Source organism: Enhydra lutris, unplaced genomic scaffold (genome assembly GCF_002288905.1).
Source record: "Enhydra lutris kenyoni isolate GAN:26980312 unplaced genomic scaffold, ASM228890v2 scaffoldscaffold15, whole genome shotgun sequence".
Lineage (NCBI taxonomy): Eukaryota > Metazoa > Chordata > Mammalia > Carnivora > Mustelidae > Enhydra > Enhydra lutris.
In genome coordinates, this window is record NW_019154099.1 from 8474928 (window position 1) to 8502187 (window position 27260).

Genomic DNA, 27260 nt, shown 5'->3' on the forward strand with positions numbered 1-27260 from the left:
TGATTAATGGTGAGAGAGGTAAATCCACAAGATCCAGGAAAGACCATCAAGAACAAATCCAGAATAGTCTCAGCAGGGAACAGAATGGATTCATCTCACATTGGTGCATAAATAGTAAGATGGAGGCTGAGACCAGAGGGATGATAAAACCAAAAAGCCCTGCAAACATCTACAAGTCTACAAGTTCCGTGAGGGAATACAAATCTCAGGAAATCAAAGCCCCAAATCTTCAGGGGAAGATTTTATCATGAGAAACACCAGGAAACGAAGAGCAGCTGTATGAGATGCTTTAACTTTAATATCCAGTAGCTCTCTCTTAGAAATCTAGAGCTCTTCATAGACAAGATGAAGTTTAACTATAGTTCTCAGTTCTAGTTCTAAGATACACCTTTCACCAGGCAGTACACTGGCACACTTTAGGAAAGGAAGATTTTTTTTTCCCTGGCAGAGGAATGGAAGCCTAGAGCTAGCTATAGAGAGAGGCAAAATAGTTCCCGAAGTTCCTTTTAGGTTGTCTAGACAGGTTGTCCTGAACAGAAGGGAAGTGAGTACTGATTTAAAAGAAGATATTCTCTTGAGGTATATTTTTGCTATTTTCTAGAGCTTCTCTGAAGCTATATAGTTTGAAATTTTTCAGTCTAATCTTCCACTGGTTCACTTCAATGAACTTCAGTCCAAACAAACTACTCAACTATTTCATGTGTGAATTTATTTTCCTTCCTTAAACCTTGTTTATTCTTTCACCTGACTAGAAATATTTTATCTTTGCCTACCCAGATAGGACTTGTTCTTAACACTTCAGCCTAAATATGCCATAGAATGGGAGAAGTCATTTGTAACACATTACAATGAGCACATATCCAAAGACATATATAGAATTCCCCCACATCAATAATAAGTAGAGGGACAATCCAATAGAAAAATGGGCAAAACATCAGGAGCTTCATAGAAAAAAATCTAAATGGTTAAACCACATAAAAAGTACTCAACTGAAAGAGTAACTAGGAGATACTAACAACAACAACAACAAAATGGCGCTGAAATATTAATACCAGCATATAAAGATCTCTAGCCTTTGTGGAACTGAGGCTAGATCCTAAGCACCAAGGATCCCTACTGAGGGATCCTAAGCACCAAGCAACAGTATCTATACTTCCGAGGATTATTGTAATTATAAAATATAATAATGTATATAAAGGACTTAATATAGTGGGTTGGCACATAGTAAATAGTCAGTAAATGGGAACTGCTTTTAATATTATCAATAAAAATAACTAGCTATTACTGAATATAAGTGGTATGACAGAAGTATGAATGGTGTTTTGTAAACACTGAAATCTGTCTAGAGGAAGATTCATGGAAGTAATATTTGAGGTAGACCCTCGAAAATGAATTGATCTTTTCTAGATTAAATAATCCCAATTTTCACATTTCAAAAAATGCATATTTAAAAAATACAAAGTCTTGAAAAGTTGAGTTAGTCTAATTTCATATTTTTATAGATTAATATTGTGTCATTTTTATGACTTCAACTACTCAAAACACAAATAGCTGTCTCTACAATTCCAAAGAGATTTTAATTTAAAGGTATTTATATCAGAAACATTAAAGCACTAGGCATTTGGTCATTTTCCACTTTTTTTTTTAATTTTTTTTCATTTTTCACTTTAATACATAAACCTAAACTGTGTTTAGACTTTCTTTGTACTTCTGTCTTCCCTTATTTCTAAAGACCACATTATCCAAGTCCTCACTTGCCCTCTAGTTTCTGGGTGGGTTTTGCCAAGGAGAGGAAGTGTCAAAAAGAACACCAAGCATAGGTTACCAATAGCAGGCAGGACTCCAGACACTTCTGCCTTCTGCATCTTGGTATCAAAGTTGCCAAGGAAAACACTGTAAAGTCAAGCACTGGATAATGCTTTACTTACTTAAAGAAGATAAAGATCAGTTCTAGTTTTATGCATTAGTCCCTTATGGCTAGTGGGTGCCCCCAGCAGTTAGCTGACTAAAGGAAATGGGCCTACAAGCACCACCTCTCTGGTGGTATGAGGGAAGGACCTTCCCCCTCCCTACCTCACACTGTCTCTGGAGTCTGAAACACTGAAATATCTGAAGGCATATGTGAAAGCCATTGACTATGCTTAAGCGGAGCAAAGAAACACTCAATAAGCCTGAAACCAGAAAAGATAATGCCACAGAGGTGGGAAATCCAGCACAGGCTATATGAGGTCCTCATCTCTTGGTAGGGAAGAATTCTGAGCCCCAGGCTCACTTTTATGTGGCCAACTGGGACTGAATACTGTGCATAAGAGACAGTCCTTCCCAACAGGAAGCATTAGCAGAAAAGCAAAAGGTAGAAGGAGATAGAAGTAATGGTACAATTTACTCCCTTCTATGCTTCCTCTTTGGCCACAGCTCCTGTTAAAGGGCTCCTCTTCCAAGCCTACAACTCTCATTGGGTTCTGGAACATAATTCTCATCCTCTTGCCCCTTTCTCTGGGTGGATAAGTTTCTAACCTTTGCCAGGCTCTAGGGGATTCATCATTCATTTCTGGTTACCTTAAAGCATACCCACCTCTACTAATAATCCCTCCATTAAACTATCTTCAAAAAAACCACCATTACCACCAGACTCTCACGAATACACACATTACATACAGCAGTCACTATACTATGAACAAGGCAAAGGCCTATATCAAATGAGTCCAATGGAGGACACTGACCATGATGGGCCTCTAGTGTTTTCTTGAATCTCCCAAAGACCTTTTAGTTTTACCCTTATTACAAAATTACACTAATTAATAGTTAAATGTGTTGTTTCCTTCAGCTTTTCTAGATATCAAGTGTCCTTTAAAAATCTAATGAAATCTATGGATCACCCCAGAAAACCACAAATACATACACACAGCAAAATTTTTATATAGTTTGAAGGGATCCAAGGGTTTCTCTGAAGATTTTCAGTTTACAAGTCCCAGTATGAGACTCTCTGTAAAAAATATATATAAATAAAGAAGCTCACTAAAGTAAAAAAGAGATATATTTGAGCTCCTAGAGCACATCAGAAACCTGCCATGTAATTTCATTTTTCATTCATTTAACAAGAAAAATATTAATAATACAACAAAATAGTAATACAAGAAAAATAATGTTGATGCCAGAGTTAACCTCTATTTCTAAAGATTAACGTTACACAAAGATAAACATGAAAGGCCTTGCAACCTTTAAAAACAACAACAAAACCAAACCCAGATTAGGTAGATCACTGGAGCAAATAAAAATATTCAATATATTACCAAAAACTGTGCAATCAAGTCTTATTTATCCACAGTGAATGGACAAACTATAGCACAGCTCATCAAAAACTCATTCTCCTTAATGGGATTAAAATTCCTTATTGGAAGGTGTTATATCTAATTTACCTCTTTAACGGTATTTGCAATGAATTTGAAATTAAAATAATTTATACTTTTAAGCATCGATAATTGATAACAAACAAAAACATATTATTTGAAAGATGAACTCAACTTGAGATTTTCAAAAAAATGCCATGTATCTTACTTACACAATCAGATTTTGTACTCTGACATAAGAACAAAGGTCTTTCTCATAAAGTTTTCAGTGGAAATACTAAAACTGTTAGCTATAAGCCATTAAGTTAAAACTTTAACCTTAACTGGTCCAGAATAAGAATATGATCAATTTCCCAGAAAAACATATTTATCTACTACCTAACCGTTTTCCATTCACTAAAAAGTCATTGGTATTTTTCTTTTTCAGACACAAATTGAGAAAGCTCTAAAAGAGCACTAAATTCCCCAGCCCTCCACATATGTGAACGACCCCAATGGGGAAAAGAAACTACCTAATTACAAATACAGAAAACAGGAAATACAGGAGAGCAAATTTGAAATCTCAGCAAGTAGCTCACACAGAACTCTTAACCATACCTTTATTTGGCTTTAATTTTTAAAAGTAAAATAACATCTAAAACATACTGGGACTTTTAAATTGCCCATGGTTATTTGGCACAACTGGGTAAATATCAGAGAATTCCATCAACATCTTCTCTAATTTACAACTGTTGAAAAAATTTCACATAAGATTTATTACTACGCTATTTCACATTTACTCAAACTTCAGTATTCTATCCTCAGGCTAACAGGATCTAATTTATTTCTTTTACATATGCAACATTGTATCTGATCCAGTGTCAAGCTCATGATATTCTTCAATTTTTATTTTGAATGTTTTTTAAATAATGACTCTGTAAAGCTAAATTGCCAGTAACAGAATGACAAAAACAACACTGAAAAGACAATTTAAAAGCAAAAGGGTGAGTCAGGCATAGTGTTAGTACCACAAGGAAAGTCATTTTCTAATAACGAGGCAATAACCAGGTTAAAATTGCTCATGCGATTGGATTAGCATCGTGGTACTTCTGTGATTTTACAGAAACTAGAGAAATGCTATTTCTTTGACTTAGGAAAACTACAATATGTGCTGAAAATAAAAATAATCAGGCAGTGGTATTTAAAAAAGAAAGATGTGTATATACCTTTACTCTCACCTAGCTAAAACTGCCATAGTTGTCATACACACACAGGAAAGAGAGATGGTAAATGTAGATGCCATACAAGGGTTTTTGTTGTTGTTTTTAAAAATATCTACAAAGCTGTCTTGGGCAAGTTTTAGTTTTGAAATATTTGCAGACTCAGATGTATATGGGTTTGGAAAGAGCATTATCTAGACCCACAGAAGGTCTAAATAAATTCTTAGATACATTTTTCTTCTCTGTACAAAATTAGGCTAGAATATACTTAAAGAAGCAGATCTTTCTATAAAAAAGTGCAGATATAAGAACGACAAATACCATGTGATTTTACTCATGTGAGGAATTTAAGAAACAAAACAAATGAACATGGGGGGAAGAAAAGAGAGAGAGACGCAAATCAAGAAACAGACTGAACTACAGAGAACAAACTGATGGTTACAGGGGTGGGGGGTATGGATGAAATAGATGATAGGGATTAAGGAGGGCACTTGTGATGAGCACCTGGGGCCGTACATTAAGTGATGAGTCACTACATTCTACACCTGAAAGTAATATACTTTATGTTAACCAACTGGAATTAACTGGTTATAATAAAAACTTAGAAAAAATGTATACATATATACATAAGAACTAAATCAGTTACACATCAGTTAGAAACTCTACCAACTAATTCTTTTACAACTAATCCAGACTGGTGTTTGGAAACAGTGGTCTATATAGGGAAAATAGAAAACATTCTATTTGTTCCAATTCAGAAATTCAGTGTTTAACAATTTCATTATGATCACCTTGAAAAACAAAGACAATATGTATACACATAACAAATTCATGTGATATTGGCCAATGGTATTAATTCTTTTTTTTTTTAAAGAAAGTTTTTTTTGTTAAAGATTTTATTTATTTATTTGAAAGACAAGTAGGCAGAGAGGTAGGACGAGAGAGAGAGGAGGAGGCAGTCTCCCCGCTGAGGAGAGAGCCCGATGCAGGGCTCGATCCCAGGACCCCGGGATCACTACCTGAGCTGAAGGCAGAGGCTTTAACCCAATGAGCCACCCAGGTGCCCCAATGGTATTTAATTCTTAAAAATTCAGGACTTTAGATTTTATCTGTGAAAAATTTCAAAAAACATAGTTTTCACTGTGTTACCTTTGACCATACACGAAGCATAAATACTTTAGATATTAAAATGTCAAGGCATATGCATAATAGCACTGCAGAAACCAATGAATGATAAAATCTCAATGAAATCATTGAATGGTTTCAAAATAGTTGGAGAGGTACCACAGAGATTCCTTTTCTTATACTGCTAAGTCTGACTGAAGAAAAAAGTCTTATGTCCACACTAAAAGGTATCAGAAGAATATTATGACTTCTGATGTCTGTTGGCCTTCAAATCTGCTCAATATCATCTCCTCCTCATCCTTACCTCATACCATTCCCCATTTCTCTTTGCCTTTAGTATTCTAAATTTGTATTCTTTCATAAGACTTCATGTTTTTCATCCATGTGGCAAGCATGAACTACCTCAGTCTTCCACCCTGATTATCCATACCTTTCACCCCTGACAGTATGGGCTTTGAAGTTAATCAGGCTCAAAATCCAAATCAACATTTACTGGTTCTGTTACCCTAAGCTGATTTGTCTGAACCCATTTCTTCATCTATACAATGGAAATGTGAATACCTATGTCATAATATGCTCAAAATAATTTATGAGACAAGGTTTTGAAAAATGACCATCACACTGTGTAAACATGGCAGATCTCCGCTAGTCCTTCTTTACTCCCATGTCTTTACTCTTACTCTATCCTCTTTGCTCAGTCCTCCTGGAAAATTCCTACTTACTCCTCAACAAATGGTTTCAAGGTTATCTCCCAGGGAAGCCTTCCCCATCCATCTCCTTACCCAAGCAAACCTCTTTAGTGCCCCCACAGTATTTAACAGATCTATTATAGCACATGGTACACAATTTAATAATGGTTTTACCTGTCTATTTCAAACTCTTTCTAAAATGTGAGCTTTCTGAAAGTAGGGACTATTTATCTCTTTGGATTTCCAATATCTAACAAAGTACCCAGTACAAAGTAGCTTTTTTAAAATGTGTATAATGAGATGAAAATGACCTTAAGAAGCTTCCCCACTATACAAATGGCTTTTAGAATCTGTATGATTTATATACTGCATTGTGTGTCTACTAGTGAATGGAATTATAGTTGAAATGGGAAAAGAAATGGACAGTGGTCATCAAATTTCACTAAGACACTAAAACATAATCATGTTTCTAAACATCCTAGACTAGGTAAATATATCTAAGAATCTCACAGATGACCAAGAAAATGAAATAAAGAGCTGTGTGTCAGTTAAATTTCATTACAAAAATCAAGATAATTCACAGGTCCATGTAGGAAAACATGAAAAGACTGAATTGTTTTAAGAAAGAAAATAAAGAAACTTCCAATAAAAGAGTTAGGTACTTTTCAAGTAGCTATTTGGAGGCTATCTCTCATCTCTGACTGGTTGACTGATTTCAATAAATACTCAGTGAGCGCCTACTATATTTTATGCCAGTCCCAATTCTAAGTTCTGATGATTTATCAGACAAAATCCTTATCCTTCTGAAGCTACACTTTAGCACAAGAAACAGACATTAAACAATATAAATCAGAAAAATATACAATAGAAAGTGTTATGTGCTGTAGAGAATATTAAGCAGGTAAAGAAGTGGGTGTGTATTTGTATACTGAGAGCAACTAATTTAGATAGAGTAAGCAGGGAAAGCTTCACTGAAAAGGTGATTTTTAGGGGGAAAAAAAAACCTGAAGGAAGTGGAGAAGCCATGCCAGTGTCTAAGGAAAGATCACTGGGCAGGAAGAATAAGTATGAAGGCCCCAAGGGAAGGGTATGCCTGGTGTGTTTAAGGAATACCCAGAAGGCCAATGTGCACAGAGCAGAAATCAACAGAGTGGGAAGGATTATGGAATGAGGTCAGAGGTAACATGGGGACAGATCATTTCAGGCCTTACGGGTCCAACATAAGGATTTTAACTCTGAGTGATACAAGACATGACTGTTCTAAGAAGAAGCCTAACATTATCTTATTTAGAATTCTAAAATTCACTAGATGTCATGTTAAGAATAAACATGTCAAAGCCAGAGACAGGGAGATGACTTAGGAGTCTATTAAAACAATCCAAGAAATAATAGTAGCTTCCACCAAAGGGATTAGTGATGAAGACGGGGAAAAGTAGTCTGCTTCTGGATACATTCTGAAGGCTTTAAGATATGTTGAGAGATTGGAAGTGACGAGAGAAGGAGAAGAAACAGTGTCCAATGATAGATGAATGGATAAAGAAAATGTGTGTGTGTGTGTATACACATACACACAATGGGATATTATTCACCCATAAAAAACAAGCAAATTCTGGGATTTGTGACAATATGGATGAACCTGGAGTACATTATGCAAAGTGAAATAACCCAGACACAGCAAGACAAATACTATATATGATCTAACATTTATGTGGAATCTAAAAAAGCTGAACTCATGAACTCACCGGAGCGGAGATTAGAATGGTGGTTGCCAGGGGCTGGGGGTAGGAGAAATGGGGTGATGGTGGCCAAACTTGCAGTTATAAGATGAGTAAGTTTTACACCTGAATTTGCCAAGAGTATGTCTTAAGTGTTCTCACCACACACATTCACACAATGTGAGGTGATGGATGTGTTAATTAGCTTGGTTGTGGCAATCATACACAATGTATATGTATATCAAATTATACTGTATATCTTCAATATATACAATTTTTACTTGTAAATTATAACTCAATAAAGCTGGGGTATAAAAAGGAATGTCAAGGTTATTGCCTTAAACAACTGGAAGAATGGAGTTGCCTGAGAGAAAAATCTGTGAGAGGACTGAGGTCAGAAGAAAGGGAAGTCATCAGTTCTCTTCTGGACTTTTTTTTCTAAAAACATATCATGATGAAAATGGTAAATAAAGGGACACCTGGGTGGCTCAGTGGGTTAAGCCGCTGCCTTCGGCTCAGGTCATGATCCCGGAGTCCTGGGATCGAGTCCTGCATCGGGCTCCTTGCTCACCAGGGAGCCTGCTTCTCTCTCCACCTCTGCCTGCCTCTCTGCCTGCTTGTGTGCTCTCTCTTTCGTCCTCTCTGACAAATAAATAAATAAAATCTTAAAAAAAAAAAATGGTAAATAAAGCCCAGGCAAAGCGGTATGTGAATTCATAATACCTGGGGAGAAAAAAAGTTCTCATCTAAGAATGGAAAAGAAGAATGAGCAGGTTGTTTCAAAAAACATTCTTTCTTTGTTATCTTGCAGTGACTCAACTCTCAAGGGTTAATCACAAGCAAATCACTTTCTGCTGAACTCAGTGTTTTATGCTGCCTTATTATTTGGTTCAATTTCTACAAAGAAAGCTCTTTGAATTTAAACAACGTAAGTGAAAAAGAAAAAAGAGGAAACAAGAAAGACTGTTGGCAAATCAGCAGAATTTGGGAAAGAAAGGTATTACACATACAGATCAAAAGAAAGGGGAAGACAATTTGTACTCAAGAAAAAGTGTCAGACATGATAAAATGACATTAGGAAGAGAATTTTTACAATAATCCTTCCCTAAAATCTTCAAGCTGGCATGAATTTCACAGATTTTCATATCTAAATTGGACCAGTACACATTAATTTACTTAGTCTTTACCATCCATTGCCAAAAACAAATACATGTGAAACTCTCTCAAAACACGAATTCCCCTGAAAACCTTAAATTAGGCAAAAAAGGAAAGACAAAGTGAACTACATCTTTATTTGCTCCACTTTAAAGTTACTTGATTTATTTTTAACTGCAGGCAAGCATTAATTTCTATACCAAGACTAGAGAGTAAATAAAATGGCAAAATAAAAACAAAGCAAAATAATAAAATAAAACCAAAAGCCAACCATAATAAAAAACAAAACTCTTAGGCTTGGCCCAATTGAGTATTTCTCTAACTTCTAAAATAATTAATAAAAATTCCCCAAACTTATAACCTCACTATACATAATGATTTTTTTCTTTTCTTCTTTTTTTTTTTTAATTTATTCATTTGAGAGAGAGAGAAAGAGAGAGTTCACAAGCAGGGAGGAAGGTCAGAAAGAGAGGGAGAAGCAGATTCCCAACCAAGTGGGGAGCCTTACGGAGGACTCAATCCTAGGACCCTGGGACTATAACCTGAGCTGAAGGCAGATGCTTAATGGACTGAACCACCCAGGTGCCCCTACATAATGATTTCTTAAGAATAATTTTTTTAAAAGATTTTATTTATTTATTTGACACAGAGAGAGATCACAAGTAGGCAGAGCAGCAGGCAGAGAGAGAGGGGGGAAGCAGGCTCCCTGCTGAGCAGAGAGCCTGAGGTGGGACTCAATCCTAGGACCCTGAGATCATGACCTGAGCTGAAGGCAGAGACTTAACCCACTGAGCCACCCAGGCATCCCAAGAATAGTCTTTTAAGTACTGTTTCTTCAGTGATCCGCTTTCTTGTGATCCACCTTGTCTCCACTTTCTCCTAATAAAATAAGCAGCTTTCTTTGTTGATATTAAGTGTGGATGGTCGAAGTCCCGCCCCCATATCAACGGAGCTGTGGATGCCTCAGAGAGCACAAAGAGCTCCTGGGCTTATCACAGGTTTGCCCAACCAGATTGTACATTTGGTTACAAGTCCTTAAACTCAAAGATGGTTCATCTCCATTTCCATTTGGTTAGGTCAGTCAATGCAACACTGATGGAGGTGTTGCTGTGTGGATTATTTCAAACACATGGTTAGTGTTTACTATCAGTTGCTTTTAAAGGAGTTTATCTTTGATAATATTGTGGGCCTCGTACAATCAGTTGAAAGGCCCTAAGAACAAAACTGAGGTTTCCCTCAGGAAGCAGAAATTCAACCACAAGAATAAGCTACTGTCTAAAAGTTTCCAGCCCTCAGGCCTGCCCTACAATTTTTTTTTTTTTTAAGACTTATTTATTTGAGAGAGAAAGAGAGGATGAGCAGGGAGGGGAGGGCAGAGGGAGAGAGAAAAGCAGACTCCCTGCTGAGCAGAGAGCCTGATGCCATGTGAGGCTCAGCTACTACATGACCTGAGCCAAAGGCAGATGCTTAACCGGTTGAGCCACCCAGGCACTCCTGCCCTACAAATTTTAGACTTGCCAGTCCACACAATTATGTAAGTCAAATCAGCAAAATAAATAAATAAATAATACATACTACTTGGTTCAGTTTTCTGAAAAATCCTGACTGATATAGATTTCTGCAGTATTTCAGGATCAGAAAATAAAGCCTTTAGTCATATGCCCTTAATTTGTTCATTGTTCACTAATTAATCCAATATTCAAACATTTAATCTGATTGCCTACTACAGGACCAGGCACTGCACTAGGGGTAAAGAAATAGAACAGTAAGATGACCTCACAAAAGTTATAAACTGTTTCAAAATTTTAAAACAAAACATGTATGTCTTCAAATTTTGCTAGCTTGCTTTAATTATTTTATTTATCTATAAATGTATCTAATTCCTTTGAGAACTTACTAAATTTTTAGCCAGAAATGCTTCCTGAAATAATAAAAGTATGCTAATACTATTTGTCAATGATTCTCAAAAGTTGACACATAGGACATTACCATTCTTAAGCTCAAATTTTAAACCAGATAAAAATATACTCCAGTTTCTTTGCAAAGGCACATGGCTATAAATGCCATCCCTTTCCTCATCTTGCTATATTAACGTGCAGGAACATTGAGGTTAAGATCCACTGCTTTATACAATTATACTGAGATAACAGAGTGCAGAGAATAATGTAGTGCACAGACTTTGCTGGTGTTAACAAGGTTCATCAGTCAATTTTGGAATAAGGATGCACTAACCAAAAACCCTAAGCATATAAAATTATAGTAACATAGTAATACGAATTATCTAAAAATTTGTAAAAACTTTAACTTGAGATGGGAAGACTTCATTTTTATATCTTCATTACAATTTAGTCAATGTAGTAGGGAGCAGTGGAATGGAGAGGCTGAAAGATGACTTCAGCAGATACTTGACCAGGGGGCACCAATAAGACACCTGAACCTACTCTTACATATTTTCCCTGAGAGCTGGTCCCACCCTCTATCTGGACCTTGGCACTTTTTCTCTCTCCTCTGAAGCTGCTGGCTGTGAGGAAGGGAGCGGAGGTACCTGAGTCATATCCCCACTACTCTCACTGACTCTATTTGTCCCTGCCCTTCTGTTTCACCACCCTTCACTAAAAGATATGATCAATCCCTATCCCTAACACAGAAGGGTGTTTGATATATGGCTTTTCAGCTACTAAACAGCAAAGAGGAAAAATGGAACTACTCTAGACAGGCAGCAAGATCAAGTAAACACCCAAATAAGAAAGAAATCAATGCCACTGGAATCTCCCCTATTCCAATAGCACCACCTCTCTACCTCCCAGTTTATTTCTGTTGTGATCCCAGACTACAACTTCATGATCTGTCTCCCCTACTAAATTGTAAGCCTCTAGAGAGCAAGAAGTAGGCTTTATTCATCTTTGTAGTCCCAAAACAGTGTATGGGTCAAATGAGTGACAGGATGGATGCCTACGGGGATAGATGGTTAGACAGACAGATGGCCAGGTGGCTGAGTACTCTGCTTCTGGGTAATCGATGGCTTCTGAGAAGAGTCCAGATAAACCTGAAGGACAGAGTCAAGGTTAGACCAAGGAGGAAAATGAAAAGGTACTGGGACAAATAAAGGTTAGAAGATGGGGAACCTGAATTCTCATTAAGGTTTTGCACTTAATTCACTGTGAACTTAGGTCACCATGAGTGAATGTTGGAGAGCAGGGATCATCTATAAACTATGTTAAATATCTATAAAATGTTAAATCTAGATTAGATTCATTACCTGCGAAATATTTAAACGAACTCAACCTGACAACTTATATAAAGTCAACTTCCATCTATTTAACAATATGGAATCATCTCAAGATTAAGCAGACCGACCAGAAGCAGGCAAGATCTTCAAAGCAAAATTCTAATCAGAAAATTACCTCAGAATGGTACTGAAAAACAACTATCACATTTGGAAAAGATTTGTTAAGAAGTAAGATCCAGTGTAGGCTCTGCATCCTTGCTTTGTGTTTCCCAATGCTAAACATGTCAAATCTATAAATGTAACTTTTGAGACTTGTTCTTTGGTCTGAAGCTTCAGATACACCTGCTCTCAAAAGCTGTGTCTTTTAGGCACTTAAGGTTCATTTAGGTCTAAGAGTTGGTTTCTTTAACTTTCTTCATTGCCCTAAATTTCTCTTTCAAGTTTAAGGAGTATCCTTAGTTCTGTTTATAAAATTTGGAAGAAAGGGACTTTTTCACCCAATGGATATCCTTTACCATTTTATTACTGTACTTTTATTAAATTATTTCTTTGTCTAGTGACTTCCTGAATTAAGAGTTCTAAACTATCCCTAAATTAAGGTCTAAACTTTTTAGCCTTTTTAAAAATGAGCTTTCCCCTCCCCACACCTCCACACTCCACACCTACTTCTCCACTCAATATATTTATTTGTTGTCTCTTTCTGGAAAATTTCTATTGACTGTTTTAAAAGATGCAAGCAGAAATACTCACATTACTCTAGATACAGAGACACTATACTTTTATGCAAAAAGATATATTTCTGTTTTATTTTCAACAGCTTCCACAGGGTGTCCAATGTTTTGCCAGCATTTCTTACTGCAATACAGTAAGTCAAAGTCACAATTATAGAGGTGAAACAAAAGACAGAAAACGTCTAGCATAGAAAAAAACCCACATTTTCCAGAGGAAGACACTGAAGTCCTGAAAAGTGACATGCTTGCCCAAGTTATAGCGGGGTTATCAGTGTCTGCATTAGAACTAAAATATAAGTATTTTAATTCCATACGGGACCCTATGTCTTCAACCAACAATTTAAAATTAGTCCCATACTCTTTAAATTATAAAAACCTGTCAATCTTTCCATTGTAAACTCATATTTGATGAAACATCCCTATCTGACTTTAATGACCATTCACAAAAACCTTGTCATGTCTTATCCCATTTATTAGTTTAATTACCTAGAAAACATATTATCATTTAATAATCTAATGCCAAACTAGATCCTAGCACCAGTCCTTGATGCCCTTGCTTCTTATAACTCCCTGCTTTTTCACAAAATTTGATCTTCCCTCACCCACCCCCAAGAAGTTGTATTTTCAATATTCTTATATTTAATATAAAATCACTCAGTTTGTTAAGTATGGAAATAGATTACACTGACCACTTTAATAAGTATGTAAGTGAAATCACTCTTATATCCTTAAACTTTTCTTCTAGATAGGGACATGTGGCAATCTTGTCATTCTTCCAGTACAAAGGCCACTAATGAGAAGCATACATTTTAGCTAACAACTCCAAGTCTTACAAGTTGTTGAGGCAGTGAGTCAGTAAAAAAATCTCATGAACTGATGCTAGGAATTCAAATTGGGACAATCTGTCTTGAGCGTAATTTCATCATTGGAATCAACAGCCTTAAATATACTCAAGTCATTAGGCTCAGTAAGTATAATTTTAAAAAATTATCCTTAAGAAAATAATCAGAGAGGTGCATAAAAACTTACATATGAGAATATTCATCACTGCACTATTCGCAATATAAAAACTGGAAACAATTTGAATACCCAGCAATAGAGGGATAATTAAATAAATTAGGGCATACCTGAAATATGACAAATAATATACTGAGGAATGGTTATAGATGATATAATAAATGATTATAAAACAGAATGTACAGCATAGACACAGAAGAATAAGGAAACAGAATGAGATAAACCAAAATTTAACCGTAGTTATATATTCTTAGTACCTACATTTTATCATTTAAACAAAGTCCTAGGATCACAGATTTTTAAATCAAAGAAATATGGTTTGACTTTTGAATCTTTACTTGTCAGCTCCATGACCTCTGACAAATTACTTAACCTTCTCATCTGTAAAATGAGGATAATAATTATAGATAAGTATGAATTTTTATAAATTAGAACATTCACATGTATCACTTAGTATTTGGGATGTGATAAGCATTTAAAAAATGGTAGGTATTACAATTACTATAATATATTATTACACGGCTGTTTCTTTCAAAGTCAGAGAAAAAAATAAAGGTTACTAGGAAAGAAAAATCTTGCGAAAATCCTACTTGGTCAGAAGGGTTTAATAACTTAATTTCTTAAGCCAGAAACCCTCTGACCTATCTATTTCCAAATAAACCTTGAAAACAAACTCCTCCTGGACACTCTTCAATAAAAACAAATGCACTGATCTTTGGCATCTCCCTTTTTATCACTACACTTAATTTTGCACCCTGATCATAAAAATGATCTTGCTGCACCTCTAGCTAGCCTCGTCTTTATCATGTACTCCTACAAGCTTTTATTACACTGACTTTAGAGTCCCTGGCAAGTACTCCCTAAACTCTTTTGGCTTATATCTGATGTATACCCTACCTGCAACACTGTAGCTTTGCTTATCTTCTTGCTTGGGAAATCATGCCATTTTCTGAAAACTTTTACTCCCTTACAATAAGCTATTTCACTTTAGGCAACAATTTCTTAAGAGTGGTTATGCTTACAGCTTAAATTTCATTACACAGTATTCTTTTCTTCCTTTCTGAGTTAAGGTGAAATAAAATTAACTCTGCTTCAAGGTTTAAGAATTTTTAACGTATCTTGAAGTATCTGAAGACTGAAAATTACCACAAAAACCAGGACTATAAATCATTTCTCGGAGTTGGATTACATCAGGTTCCAATATCTAAATGATGGAGCAGCAATATCATTCAGTGAAAAAGTCAAGGACTTTTCAAGTCAAAATTGGTTTATTATCTTAGTCCTGCCACTTACTAGCTATATGACCTTGACCACTTTGGTCCTCAGTTTTCTTATATATAAAATGGTGAAAAGTAACATCCACCTTCTCAGGGTTATGAGAAATGGGAAAATGTAATCACAGCATCTAGTAATTAGCAACCATTGACTAAGTGCTAGTTTACTTCCTCAATTATGTGCATGCACATCATGAACTGAGTACCTTCATACCTATCATTCTGTTTTATCTTATTTTTATATATTCAACAAATAAAAATAGAAAACAATACTAATATTATGGAAGCAGGAGACAGGTATGAATTTTTTTCACTTTATAAAATAACGTACTTAAAAAAGATTAAGAAGCAGTGTTTTGGGGCAAACAAACTTGAAAAAAACTTGTACTGGCCAAAAGTGTATTTGGAGTACAAGGACCTAAAGTGATATTCTACAAAATCTCAGTGTCAAAAAGCCTGAGGATACCAATGCAGACAATAACGTTAGTGTCAGAAACAGATCTGTTGACACTTAGAAAAGAGAATGAATGAGTCATGATATTCCTACATGATATTCCAACTGTTCTAAACTACATGATAGTCTAAATATTTTTTAATAGTAGAATAGCACAAGTTTTCTAGAATGGAAGTAAAGGCTGAAACAAGTTACCCCAAGTTACTTAAAGGAAATATACAAATTAGGTATCAATTCATGGTACTTTTTAAAACTTCTATTTAAAACTCTTCACAAAAACCCATAAAATATACCTAGAAATATTAAGTACTATGGGTGATGGACATTGGGGAGGGTATGTGCTGTGGTGAGTAACTGTGAACTGTGTAAGACTGATGAATCACAGACCTGTACCCCTGAAACAAATAATACATTATATGTTAATTTAAAAAAGTAAGTACTATATAAAGTTCTTGATGAGTAAAACTTTAGCATAATTGCAGATAGGAAGTATTTAAGGGAAAAAGTGCTATTTATAGTACCATCTATAACTGATTTCATCTCTGTTTTAGTTCTTATCCCTTCAGTTCTATATATCTGCTATACAAAATTATTTTTTCCGTTGAGGCAGTAGTGACAACTGTTGTTAAATTCCAGGTATGCCAAAGTGAAATGGAAATTATTCCCTGGAAGATCATAATAAATCTTTTAGAGAATATGCAATATTTTACTTTATACCTGGAGATAGGCACTTCTGCTCATTGACTCAGTAAAATTCTACAAGCCTGGAATACAATGATAAATACAAAAAGACTGATGAATCTCTCTCTCTATCTCTCTCTTTGATTTCACAATGCACTGGCATCCTCTATTAGCAGTCCCTAATAGAAGAAATTGAAAAATAAAAATAAAGCCAAACCAACAAAACAAAAAAGAGCATGGCTGAAGCTGCAGGAGAAATACTACATTTTCTGGTGGACTGAAAGGGTAGCCACTTACCTCAAGACAAGGAACTCTTTTACTATCATACTTCATCAGCGATATAAGGAGAAGATAAGGAAAATGGAGAAAAGTTGGGTAAGAGGCAAAAATGAAACTATTAGGATCCAGAGTTGTGACCCAGAATGAAGTTTCCCATGAGGTAAGATTTCATATACAAAACGCTTCTTAGAGAGATGGTTGATTCTAGGACAGGGACAAAAATATACAAAATGAGCCTAGAGTACCTTACCTTATGGTGCCAAAAGTAAGGAAGAGCTCAAAAAAACCCCCACAGCAATGGGGTATGTCGAAAGTGCACAGGAGCCAACTGAAAGAGCCACCAAGGCCAAAGGTGGAACCATTTGAGCTACAAGATAAACAATACTGGATTACAACCCCCCAAAGTATAAATATCCACAAATCTTGATTGATGTAAATAAATGACTGACTAAATAAGTGGGGGAGAAGAGACAGATATCCTGTGCAGAAAAATTCCAAATGATTTCATAAAGAACTCCACCCTCAAGGAGGGGAAGCTTAACTCCCCACTCCTTAAATGTGCGCCACACATAGTGAATTCCTTTCAAAAAGTACTATATAGAAAGGGAAAAAAAGTTAACTTTACCATGGAGAAACCAGAAAAATACTACTTCATCAGATTAGATCAAGGCTAACTTATATAGTGAGAGATCATGTTTATAGTATGTGCCTTTCATATGGACAAATTCTACAAAATATTTGACAAGCATTCCTCAAATCTGTCAGGGTCATCAAAAACAAGGTGAGTCTGAGAAACTCTCATATCCAAGAGGAACCGAAAGAGACACAAAAGCTCAATGTACTGTGGTACCGTGGATGGGATACTGGGACATTAAAAGGACAATAGGTAAAAAATGAAGAATCTGAAAAATGTACAGACTTTGGTTAGTAATGTTATTAACCAATATTGGTTTGTTAATGATAGCAGACCATACTAACACAAGATGTTAACAGGGGAAACTGAGTGAGGTACACCGGGATTTTGTGTGCTATCTTTTCGCTTTTCTATAAATCTAAATCTGTATTTGAAAAAAAGCCTATTTAATTTTAAAAGGAAAAAATGTTACCCATGGTGATCAGATTTTCATGAGAGCAAATAATGCTTATTTAATTCCTAATAGCATTTAAATAATATTCAGAGAGCATAAGACGGTGAAAATGGAGTTCCTAAAAGAATACTCTGCCTTACACTGCGAGTGAGTGAGACTCCTGTGGACTAAGGGACTACACACCATTTATAAAATAGTGTTCTGTAACAGTGTTTTTAGGAGACTATGCTTACAAATTTCTCAACCTCTGTGGAATTCAAATCACCTCACAGCTGAAAATAACCAACATGAGAGTGTTCGTCCCAGAGCTGTTTGTATTCACTGATCCATTCCCCGGCTTCCCCCTACTCTGCTCCATTGGCAGGACAGCTAAGTCCTGCAGGCTCCTGTGTCACCTGGCTCCAGCGGGGTCCCACCAATGGGACACAATCGTGGGAGACAGGAGGGTGGTAAAGGGGAAAGGCCAGGGTACCTCTCCTCTTTCCTCTCTGTGTCTCCGCGGGTGCAGCTCCCCACTGGACAGACCCCCGTGGTCCAGTTACCAAGGATGGTTATGAAAACACTACCTCTTTCCTTTTGACCCCACAGCCCTGAGAAGGCTAACAGCTTTTTCCTGTTCTCAACCTCTGCACTGCCTCACAATCCGGCCTGGCTTCACAGCAACTTCTTCACCTATAAAGCCAACTCTCTGTGCTACATTTCCTTTGTTTTACATAATTTAGATGTGTCTGTTTTCCTGGTTAGACCTTCCCTGACACAATTAGGAAGTTTGAAGGGGAAAGAAGATAGAATTATATTTTGACTAAAAGCAGAGGCCAGAAAGCAGAATACCTTTGGGGTTCATGCACACATCAACTACGGGAACTTGGGCAAATTATTTCATTGTTTTATGCCTCAATTTAGATCTGTAAGTGCGGGGTTATAATAGTACCTACATCTCAACAGGGTTATTACATGGACTAAATGAGTTCATGCATTTAAAGAATTAGCCTAATGCCTGGTGAAAAACATTTGGCTACCACTGCTATTACTGCTGCCATTATGGCCTCTAGACTCCAGAGGACTGCCCATTCTAATACAGTCTTCACTGATCCTGCCCTCTTCTGCTTCTCTATCCTCTAACCCTCTGTTAAACACTTCTCTAGGCTTAATATTCATGAAGCCCAGCTCCTACAAAACTTCAACTGCCTATAGACATGGTCCTCACTCCTAAACCTGCCATTCAGGTGTATCCACAACTGTAATCCCAATGTATTTTTCCTTATTTTTTTCCCCTTGATAGTAAGCTACACTTGCTTTTCTCTCTCTCTAGCTTCTCTTGAAAAATCAAATATTTTTCAAGCCCCTTGAGGACAAAACCCATGTTTAATTTGTCTTTGTACTTAACTACAGCACTTAGCCTCGGTACCTTACCTAATGGGACTCCAGATCTCACATTTAGGAAGTTTGGCTTTTGTCTCCTTTGCCAGAGGAGACATATCTAAAAAATGTGGCTAAGGCCAATATCAAAGCAATTAGTGCCCATGTTTTTTTCTGGGAGTTTTAAAGTGAAACTCAATAAATAAGTGTTGAATGAATGAATGAACAAATAAACAACAGTGCTTAATAGAGCTGGTCTTGAATTAGGTATTTAAATTTGATCCAATTTACCTTCCAGAGTGGTGCCTGGCAAACTTAGAGGCCACACCCAAATCTGGCCCTCCAACTACTTTTGTAAATAAAGTTTTATTGAAACACAGCTACATTTATGCATTATCTATGGCTGCTTTTGCTTGACAATGGCAGAGTTCCCTAGTTTGGCAGAGACCAACCACATGGCCTGCAAAGCCTAAAATACTATTTAGCCCTCTACCAAAAAAATTTGTTGACCTCTGTCCTTGAGGGTGGCAATTGTGGTTTATCCATATCTGCCCCACAGACATCTAGTATATAGCCTCCATGTATTTGGTATTCAAAATTTTTTTTTATTAAACTGAATGCACGGACAAACTTTAAAAAGAGATTTGGAGACTGTGTTTTTGGAGGTAATAAGCAATAAAATGACAAAAACCATCAGAAGTCCAGTGTGTACTCTGATGGTATATAAAATGTATTAGATGCTTATCTAATTTTAGACTTTACTATTAAAAAAGTAAAAAAAAGAGAGACGGTCTCATTTATCTTACTCTTTTTATTCCTTAGGGCTATAAACATTATAAAACATTTCTATAAAACATTTCTATAAAAAATTTCTCAAATCCTCTATTTTTTTTTTCCTATCCAGTTGTTTCATTGAACCACTAATTTAACCATTTAACAAAAATTTATGGAGCAGTAACTATGTGACTGGTACTGGTACTATGTTGAGAGCTGAGAGAAAGAGGATCTTTAAAACATGATCTCTGCCTATAACGAATATCTAATCTTAATTTTTTTAAGATTTTTTAAAATTTTTTATTTCACGGACAGAGATCACAAGTAGGCAGAGAGGCAGGCAGAGAGAGAGGGAAGCAGGCTCCCTGCTGAGCAGAAAGCCCGATGCGGGACTTGATCCCAGGATCCTGAGATCATGACCTGAGTGAAGGCAGAGGCTTAACCCATTAAGCCACCCAGGAGCCCCTCTAATTTTAATTTAAAAGACGTATTTCAGTGGTACCTGGGTGGTGGAAGGTTTAAGCACCCTCTCAGGTTGTGATCTCAGGGATGTGAGATTGAGCCCCACACTGGGCACTGAGCTCAGCACAGAGTCTGCTTTGGATTCACTCTGCCTCTCCCTCTGCCCCTCCTGCTCCCGCTTGCTCTCTCTTTCTCTCTCTCTAAAATAAATAAATTTTTAAAAATAAATAAAAGACATATTTCAAAAAGGAGAAGCACTATTTAAATAACACCAGCAAATCAACAAATGGGCCAAGTCTGGTATCTCTTGTTACTGCCACCTAGTTTCAAATATCCACCAGAAAAAAACCAGGGTGCCTCAGTGGCTCAGTTGGTTAAGCATCTGCCTTCAGCTCAGGTCATGATCCCAGGGTCCTGGAATCAGCCCCACGCTGGGGTCCCTGCTCAGTGGGGAGTCTGTTTCTTCCTCTCCCTCTGTTCCTCCCCAGCCCTGTACACACTTCTCTCTCTCCCTCTCTAGAAATAAGTAAATAAAACCTTTAAAAAATATATCCACTGGAAAAAACAAACCAGAAAAATTAAATGTTCCACTACTATGAATCAAAGAGTTTCTGTAAACTGGGAAAACAGCCCATTCCATCACAGCCTTTGCTCGGCAGCAGTGGGAGGGGGCAGTGAGGGGGGAAGTGGGGGGTTGGGGGGGAATCAAAGTTGTTTACAAATTCCCTAAGGCATTTAATTCTTCCAAAACAGTAAATAAGCAGTAATAACCATCTCAATGAATATAAATTGCTGAAAGCATTATAAAATGCCAAAACTTCTATCTCAAGACTATAATATTTAAGTTCAAGATAGACAATGGTTGTACCAGTGGGAAATTAATAAGGAAAAAAATTATTCTGCCTCAAGAAGATAGTTGTGATGGAGAAAGGAAAGATGGAGATTATTCACTCATACCACAAATATTTATTTAGCGTTTACCATATACATATACAAATATTTATTGAGCATGCACCAGACCTTGTGCTAAGTTCCAGGGATAGAATAGTGAGTAAGAAAGACTCTTGTTCTCCTTTAGAAGCTAACATTAAGGAGAAGTCCTACAGAAAAAAATACCTTTATCAATATGTTAGAATCAAACATTCAAAGTCACTCAATAGTAATAGAAGTTAATAGCTGTTCATTTAATGAATAACTAAGTGACTACCATGAGTCAAATACAGTGCCAATGACAGAAGCACATGAAAATTCTTGTCCAGGGCACCTGAGTGGCTCAGTCAGTTGAGCATTCAACTCTGTTTTGGCTGGTCATGATTCCAGGTCTTGAGATGGCCCTACCTTGGGCTGTGGAGCCTGCTTAATATTCTCTCCACCCCCTCTTCCCCTCTCCCCCCTGCTCATGTTTGCTGTCACTTTCTTTTTTTTTTTGAGGATTTTATTTATTCATTTGTCAGAGAGAGAGGGAGAGAGAGCAGAAGCAGGGAGAGTGGCAGGCAGAGGGAGAAGCAGACTCCCCAGTGAGCGGGGAGCCCCAACGATGAAAACGTGGGGCTTGATCCCAGGGTCCTGGGACAAGACTGTCCTAAGTCTGTCCTAAGACAGACGCTTAACCAGCTGAGCCACCCAGCACCCTTGTCGCTCTCAAAGAAAAAAAAAAAAAAAAAAAAAGATATACAATCTGTAATCCATGTGATTTCTTAAAAGGAAGCTTCAAGGTAAACATTTTAAATGAAAAATAGTAGAAGTGCTTTCTTTTGTTTCAGTAATAAATAAGTACTTAATAATTTACAAGTTTGATAGGTTTTTAGTTTTCATGTTATCAAGTTGGCCTATAACTGAAATGTATATATAGCAAATTTTCTTGTATTTTACACTATCCTACTAACACAAGGAGTTACACTTTTGGGGAAAGTACTGAAAACTAAAGGTTATCATTTCATACAAACTGGGTTTCTTTTTCAAAATGCTTTAAAAACTGATAATATACTCTTCCCAACGTTAAAGCTTCTTCTCTGCTTTTCCATGAGAATCAGATTTGCTAAAGCAAAATCTGACCATGACCTCTGACTAATACACAATTAATTGTAAGATACTATTTTATTCAAGGTACTACCCAAGTACTTTTATCTACATTTTTATGTTTTTAATCTCCTAAATTGGTTAATGCACATGAATTCTTAGTCCCTAAGGGAAAGTTTACCTAAGAGTTATTTAACAGCTACAACTGCAGATGCTGTATTTCAAAAACTTCAAAATAAATTGCATCTTAAAAAAAAATGATGAGAAAAATCTTTTCTTCAACTCCTTGACATTTTATTTTCTACTATTTTCAGTAAGATTGCCAAAATGTCCCACTCTTGGGTCATTTATTTTTTCCTAACGCTTACCCTTTGTCAGCCTTCCATCATTTTCAGTACTTCCGAGCTCCCCCCAAATTATTATTATCAGTTCTCTTAACTTCTAACTCATCACTCATAATTACCTGGACCAATGATTCCAACAGAAGCAGAATAGGCCCTTAGGGACATTTTGAAAATTTGTGAGGACCTTTTGGTTGCAATAATAATTTGGATAGGAGGGCAAGTATTTGGTGGATGGGGGACTATTCATCCTAGAAGTTATAAAATGTATGAAGCAACCTTTACAACAAAGAACTACCTGCATCCCTCAGGGTTTTAAAAGATTCTACTGTACACTGAAGTAGGTAAAAAGCTTATTTGTTATCATCTTAGTCTAGAAGTTTATGTAATACAGTATATATAAAATGTATCATTTCACACTGTTTTAAAAAGACTAAATTTTTCTTAAGTACAAATCTTATGTAAATTGAGGGAAGATTCCACTTTATCTAATTTAAAATCCTACCAAAAATTGTTACCAATTTGGGAAAAATCAGTTTGCCAATGACAATGGCCCTTGTGGTATCTGAAACGCCAGTATAATACATTGGAAAAGTGGTATTTGTAGCTGTTACACTCACAGTGGCTCTTTGCACTGGTGTAATACGCCAGCAACTGATTACTTCATTATGTCTCCTAATGTAATCATGTCTGACCATTTACATGCTTAAATAGTAAACATGTTTTTTTCTAATAAAATACTTCACCTTTATGTCTCAATTAGAGCATTACACTGATTTTTAAGTTATTTTATGAACAGATTTCATTGCTAGTCAGTATCATTTTAGGATATTACAGGAGACTTTGAAGAATACTGGTTATAAAAAAAGGGGCACTAGGTTGGACAGGAATCACTAGAATCACTGGCCTACATCTTAGCCTTCATGTGACTGGACTACTAAAGATGTCTCCTAACTGATATCTTAAATTCTACACATATCTTCTTCCAAATGAAGTACCTACAGATGTAAAAGATCACCAACATTACTTCTATCTTCAAAATACCACGGAAGCTCCCAGCTGCCTTGCAAATCAGTCCAGTATGGAGATTTTTACAACTCTCCATAAAGAGACTCCTTCTATCTAACCTAATAATTTATCCAGATTGAACACTCCACTCAGAAAGCCTTATTTCTAAGTCAGCAAATGGAAACGGTATATAGGATTTGGAATCCTAGGTCTGTCACTTATTAGGAGAATGATTCTGGGTAGGTTACTTACCACTTTAAGTCTCTCTCTTTCTTTTTGTAAGATTTTATTTATTTATTTGAGAGAGAGAGAGAAAGCAGGAGTTGGGAGGAGAGAGAGAAGCCAGCTGAGCAGGGAGCCCTACACTGGACTGGGTCCCAGGACCCTGGGATGGTGACCTGAGTGGAAGGCAGACTTTTAACCTGAGCCACCCAAGCATCCCTGAGTCTCCTCATCTCTTAAGTGAGGTGGGTATTAAGGAGGGCACGTATTGCATGGAACACTGGGTGTAGTGCATAAATAATGAATCTTGGGACACTGAAAAAAACTAAATTAAAAAAAGAGAGAGAGAATTAAAAAGGACTTGCCTCACAAGGTTGTGGTAAAGAAGGAATCAGATAAGCAGAAGCTTAGAGCCTGCTATTTCAAACTTTTATCTGTTTTTTTTTTTTTTTAAGATTTTATTTATTTATTTATTTATTTATTTGACAGAGAGAGATCACAAGTAGGCAGAGAGGCAGGCGGAGAGAGGGGGAAGCAGGCTCCCTGCTGAGCAGAGAGCCTGATGCAGGGCTCGATCCCAGGACCCTGGGATCGTGACCTGAGCTGAAGGCAGAGGCTTTAACCCACTGAGCCACCCAGGTGCCCCAATCTGTTTTGTTTTCTTATCTATTCCAAGGTCTTAGGAAAATACGGGGCACTTAGCAGTATTCAAGAAATGTCAGTTGAATGAAAGCATATTGCTTTCAGAAACCTTCCCACGTAAGCCCATCTGACGGCTGCAGAAATCTACCCATTAATCAAGTAATGATAACTGAGTGCTCATAAATTGGGTGCTTCCTTGAAGTAAATCCGCAGTCCCCGCTCTTAGGAAACTTAGAAAAATGTTGGAAAATGAGAGGTCAACATAAAAGATGTCACAATACAGTGTATGAGTGGTCAGCAACTGGTATGGGCAATAAGTGCTATGCATCTAAAGGCAAAGTATATAGCACTGTGGGCTGGCACAGCATGGAATGCCGTGTGAAAAAGAATTAAAACAGCCCTGTCTCTACACTTTCTCCAACTAATCCATTCTTCTTATACAAAGCCTGAGAGAGCTTGGTTTAACAGCCCAATCTATCAGTTCTCAGCTTAAAACTCATCAAAATGGTACCACTGCCCTCAGGCTATCCCAACTCCTTCAGGTGCTTTACCAGATGCTTCATATGTTCTAATTCCCATTAATCTTTGGGAACTAAAATGATTAATAATGTAGCCACTAGCTACACGTGGCTGAACACCTGAAATGTGGCTAGTCCCAAGTGAGATGTGCTGTTATTATAAAACACACACTGGATTTCAAAGACTTGGTACAAAATAGGGGGGAAAAAGGATGTAAAATATCTCAGTAATTTTATATTGATTACATGTCAAATATTGTGGATACACTGGATTAAATAAAAATACACTTAAAATGAAATTCATCTCATTTTTGGATTTCAAATATAACTACAGAAAACTTAAAGACATAAATGAGGCTCTCATTATGTTTCTGTCGAACGCTTTTCCCAGCTCAACAGTTCAACCTGAAAAAACCACCTGGCGATTTCCAACTGGGCCCCTGGTCCTCTGGCCTACGACTCTGTAACTACTACTACTGATGAGTCAAACACTTTTTCCTCTTCCTTCCGCTGACTTCACAGCCACTCATTTTCCATACTTCCGTTTTTAATCGTCCCTTTCTCCAGGACGCCTCCTCTGACCTCACTCCCTACCCCGCAACACTGGACTGGGCTCTCCTCCTCTGAGAATCCCCCCTGGAGTATTTATCACACAGTAGGTGCAATTGTTTGTCTCCCCGCTCGGACCCCCGACAACACTGTGAGCTCCTGGAGGCAAGAGCGACTCTGTGCGCCGGGCACAGAGCACGACTCCGCGGGACGAAGGAGGAGGTGGGACAAAGATGTGAATGCCGGGACCACCGCGGTTCGGGGGCTGAGAGGGTACAAAGGAGTGAGGCAGCGCCCTCGGGAATCCGGGGGTGCCAGCAGGCAGGCCCGCGGAGGGGCGGGAGCAGCCGGCGGGACTCACCAGTCCCTGGTCCACGTCCGTGTCCGGCCGTTTGGTCGCCGGCGGCGAGTACTCGGCGTAGCGCAGACCTTCGCTGGCAGGGGCGACGCCGCCTCGGGCAGCCATGGCAATACGACGCAGCGAGACTCGGGGCGCCGAGGCGTCGCCTACGAGACGGCCGCAGGGACAAACTAGTTAGGCGGTTTACTCGCGGGTTTCGCTGGCGCCGCCCCTGCCTTGCGGGTGGAGGGCAGGTCACCGGGAGATCTCGTTCTCCCCCAGGCTCGGGCCACTCTGTCCCCACGAAGGCGAGGGACAGACTCGGAGCTGAGGCCCCTGGGACGTGGAGGGGTTTTTTGTTTGTTTCTGATCCTCAGGCCCAAAGTCAACGTTGGGCCTCGTGGGCATTGTGTGGTGGAGCCTGGCTCCTCCCCAGCCCTCTTCCCAACAAAGGACCAGGATTTAAGCCCTATGGTCAGATTTTGGTCTCATCAAAGGGCTATCAAGGGGAGACCCGGAGACTCCAACTGCAGTTCTTGAAGGTCCCTGACTCACACCAGACCGTTCTTCCCACCCCAGCTACTGATCATACTTCTCTTTAATGACGCAATCTCCCACCCATGAAAGCGATAGAAGTGGCAGTTTGCTTATTCTATATCCCTTCTCTCCACACAAATGGCTATATTTAAGATGAAACAAAGAAGAAACTTACAAGCAAGTAAATAAACCTCACTCCCCACAAATGGTTTTGTGCTGACTTGGACATAGAAAGACCCATTTTTAAATTAATTTTTAAATAAAATATTTTGGAGCAAAACTTAACCAACAAATGAAGCTGGTGAAGTGTTTTCCAACTCCTGAGCCAACAAGGCAGTGCTTTTGCCCTTTGTATCCATTGTAAGAGACGTGAGTTCTACTGTATGTTCTATAATTTTCTAGGCTTGTGTCCCTGAAATACCCATTTACCTCTCCAAATCTCCTTATCTGTGGAAGGGGAATAATATTTGTCTAACATAATGACTCAGAAAGTTAAAAGGATA

At 37.6% G+C, this 27260-nt stretch overlaps 1 protein-coding gene across 2 annotated transcripts in view; it reads right to left on the reverse strand.

The window, feature by feature from the left end:
• Positions 1-26920, reverse strand: part of LOC111147007 (DnaJ heat shock protein family (Hsp40) member C15) — an 83825-nt gene extending 56905 nt beyond the window's left edge. For both annotated transcript variants that reach the window (XR_002640580.1, XM_022502845.1), the window contains exon 1: positions 26242-26920. Coding sequence is in view for 1 of the 2 variants with exons in the window: in XM_022502845.1 (XP_022358553.1) it covers positions 26242-26346 (105 nt within the window). In the remaining variant the exon portion in view is untranslated. The remainder of the gene's footprint in view (positions 1-26241) is intronic.
• Positions 26921-27260: the final 340 nt, after the last annotated feature.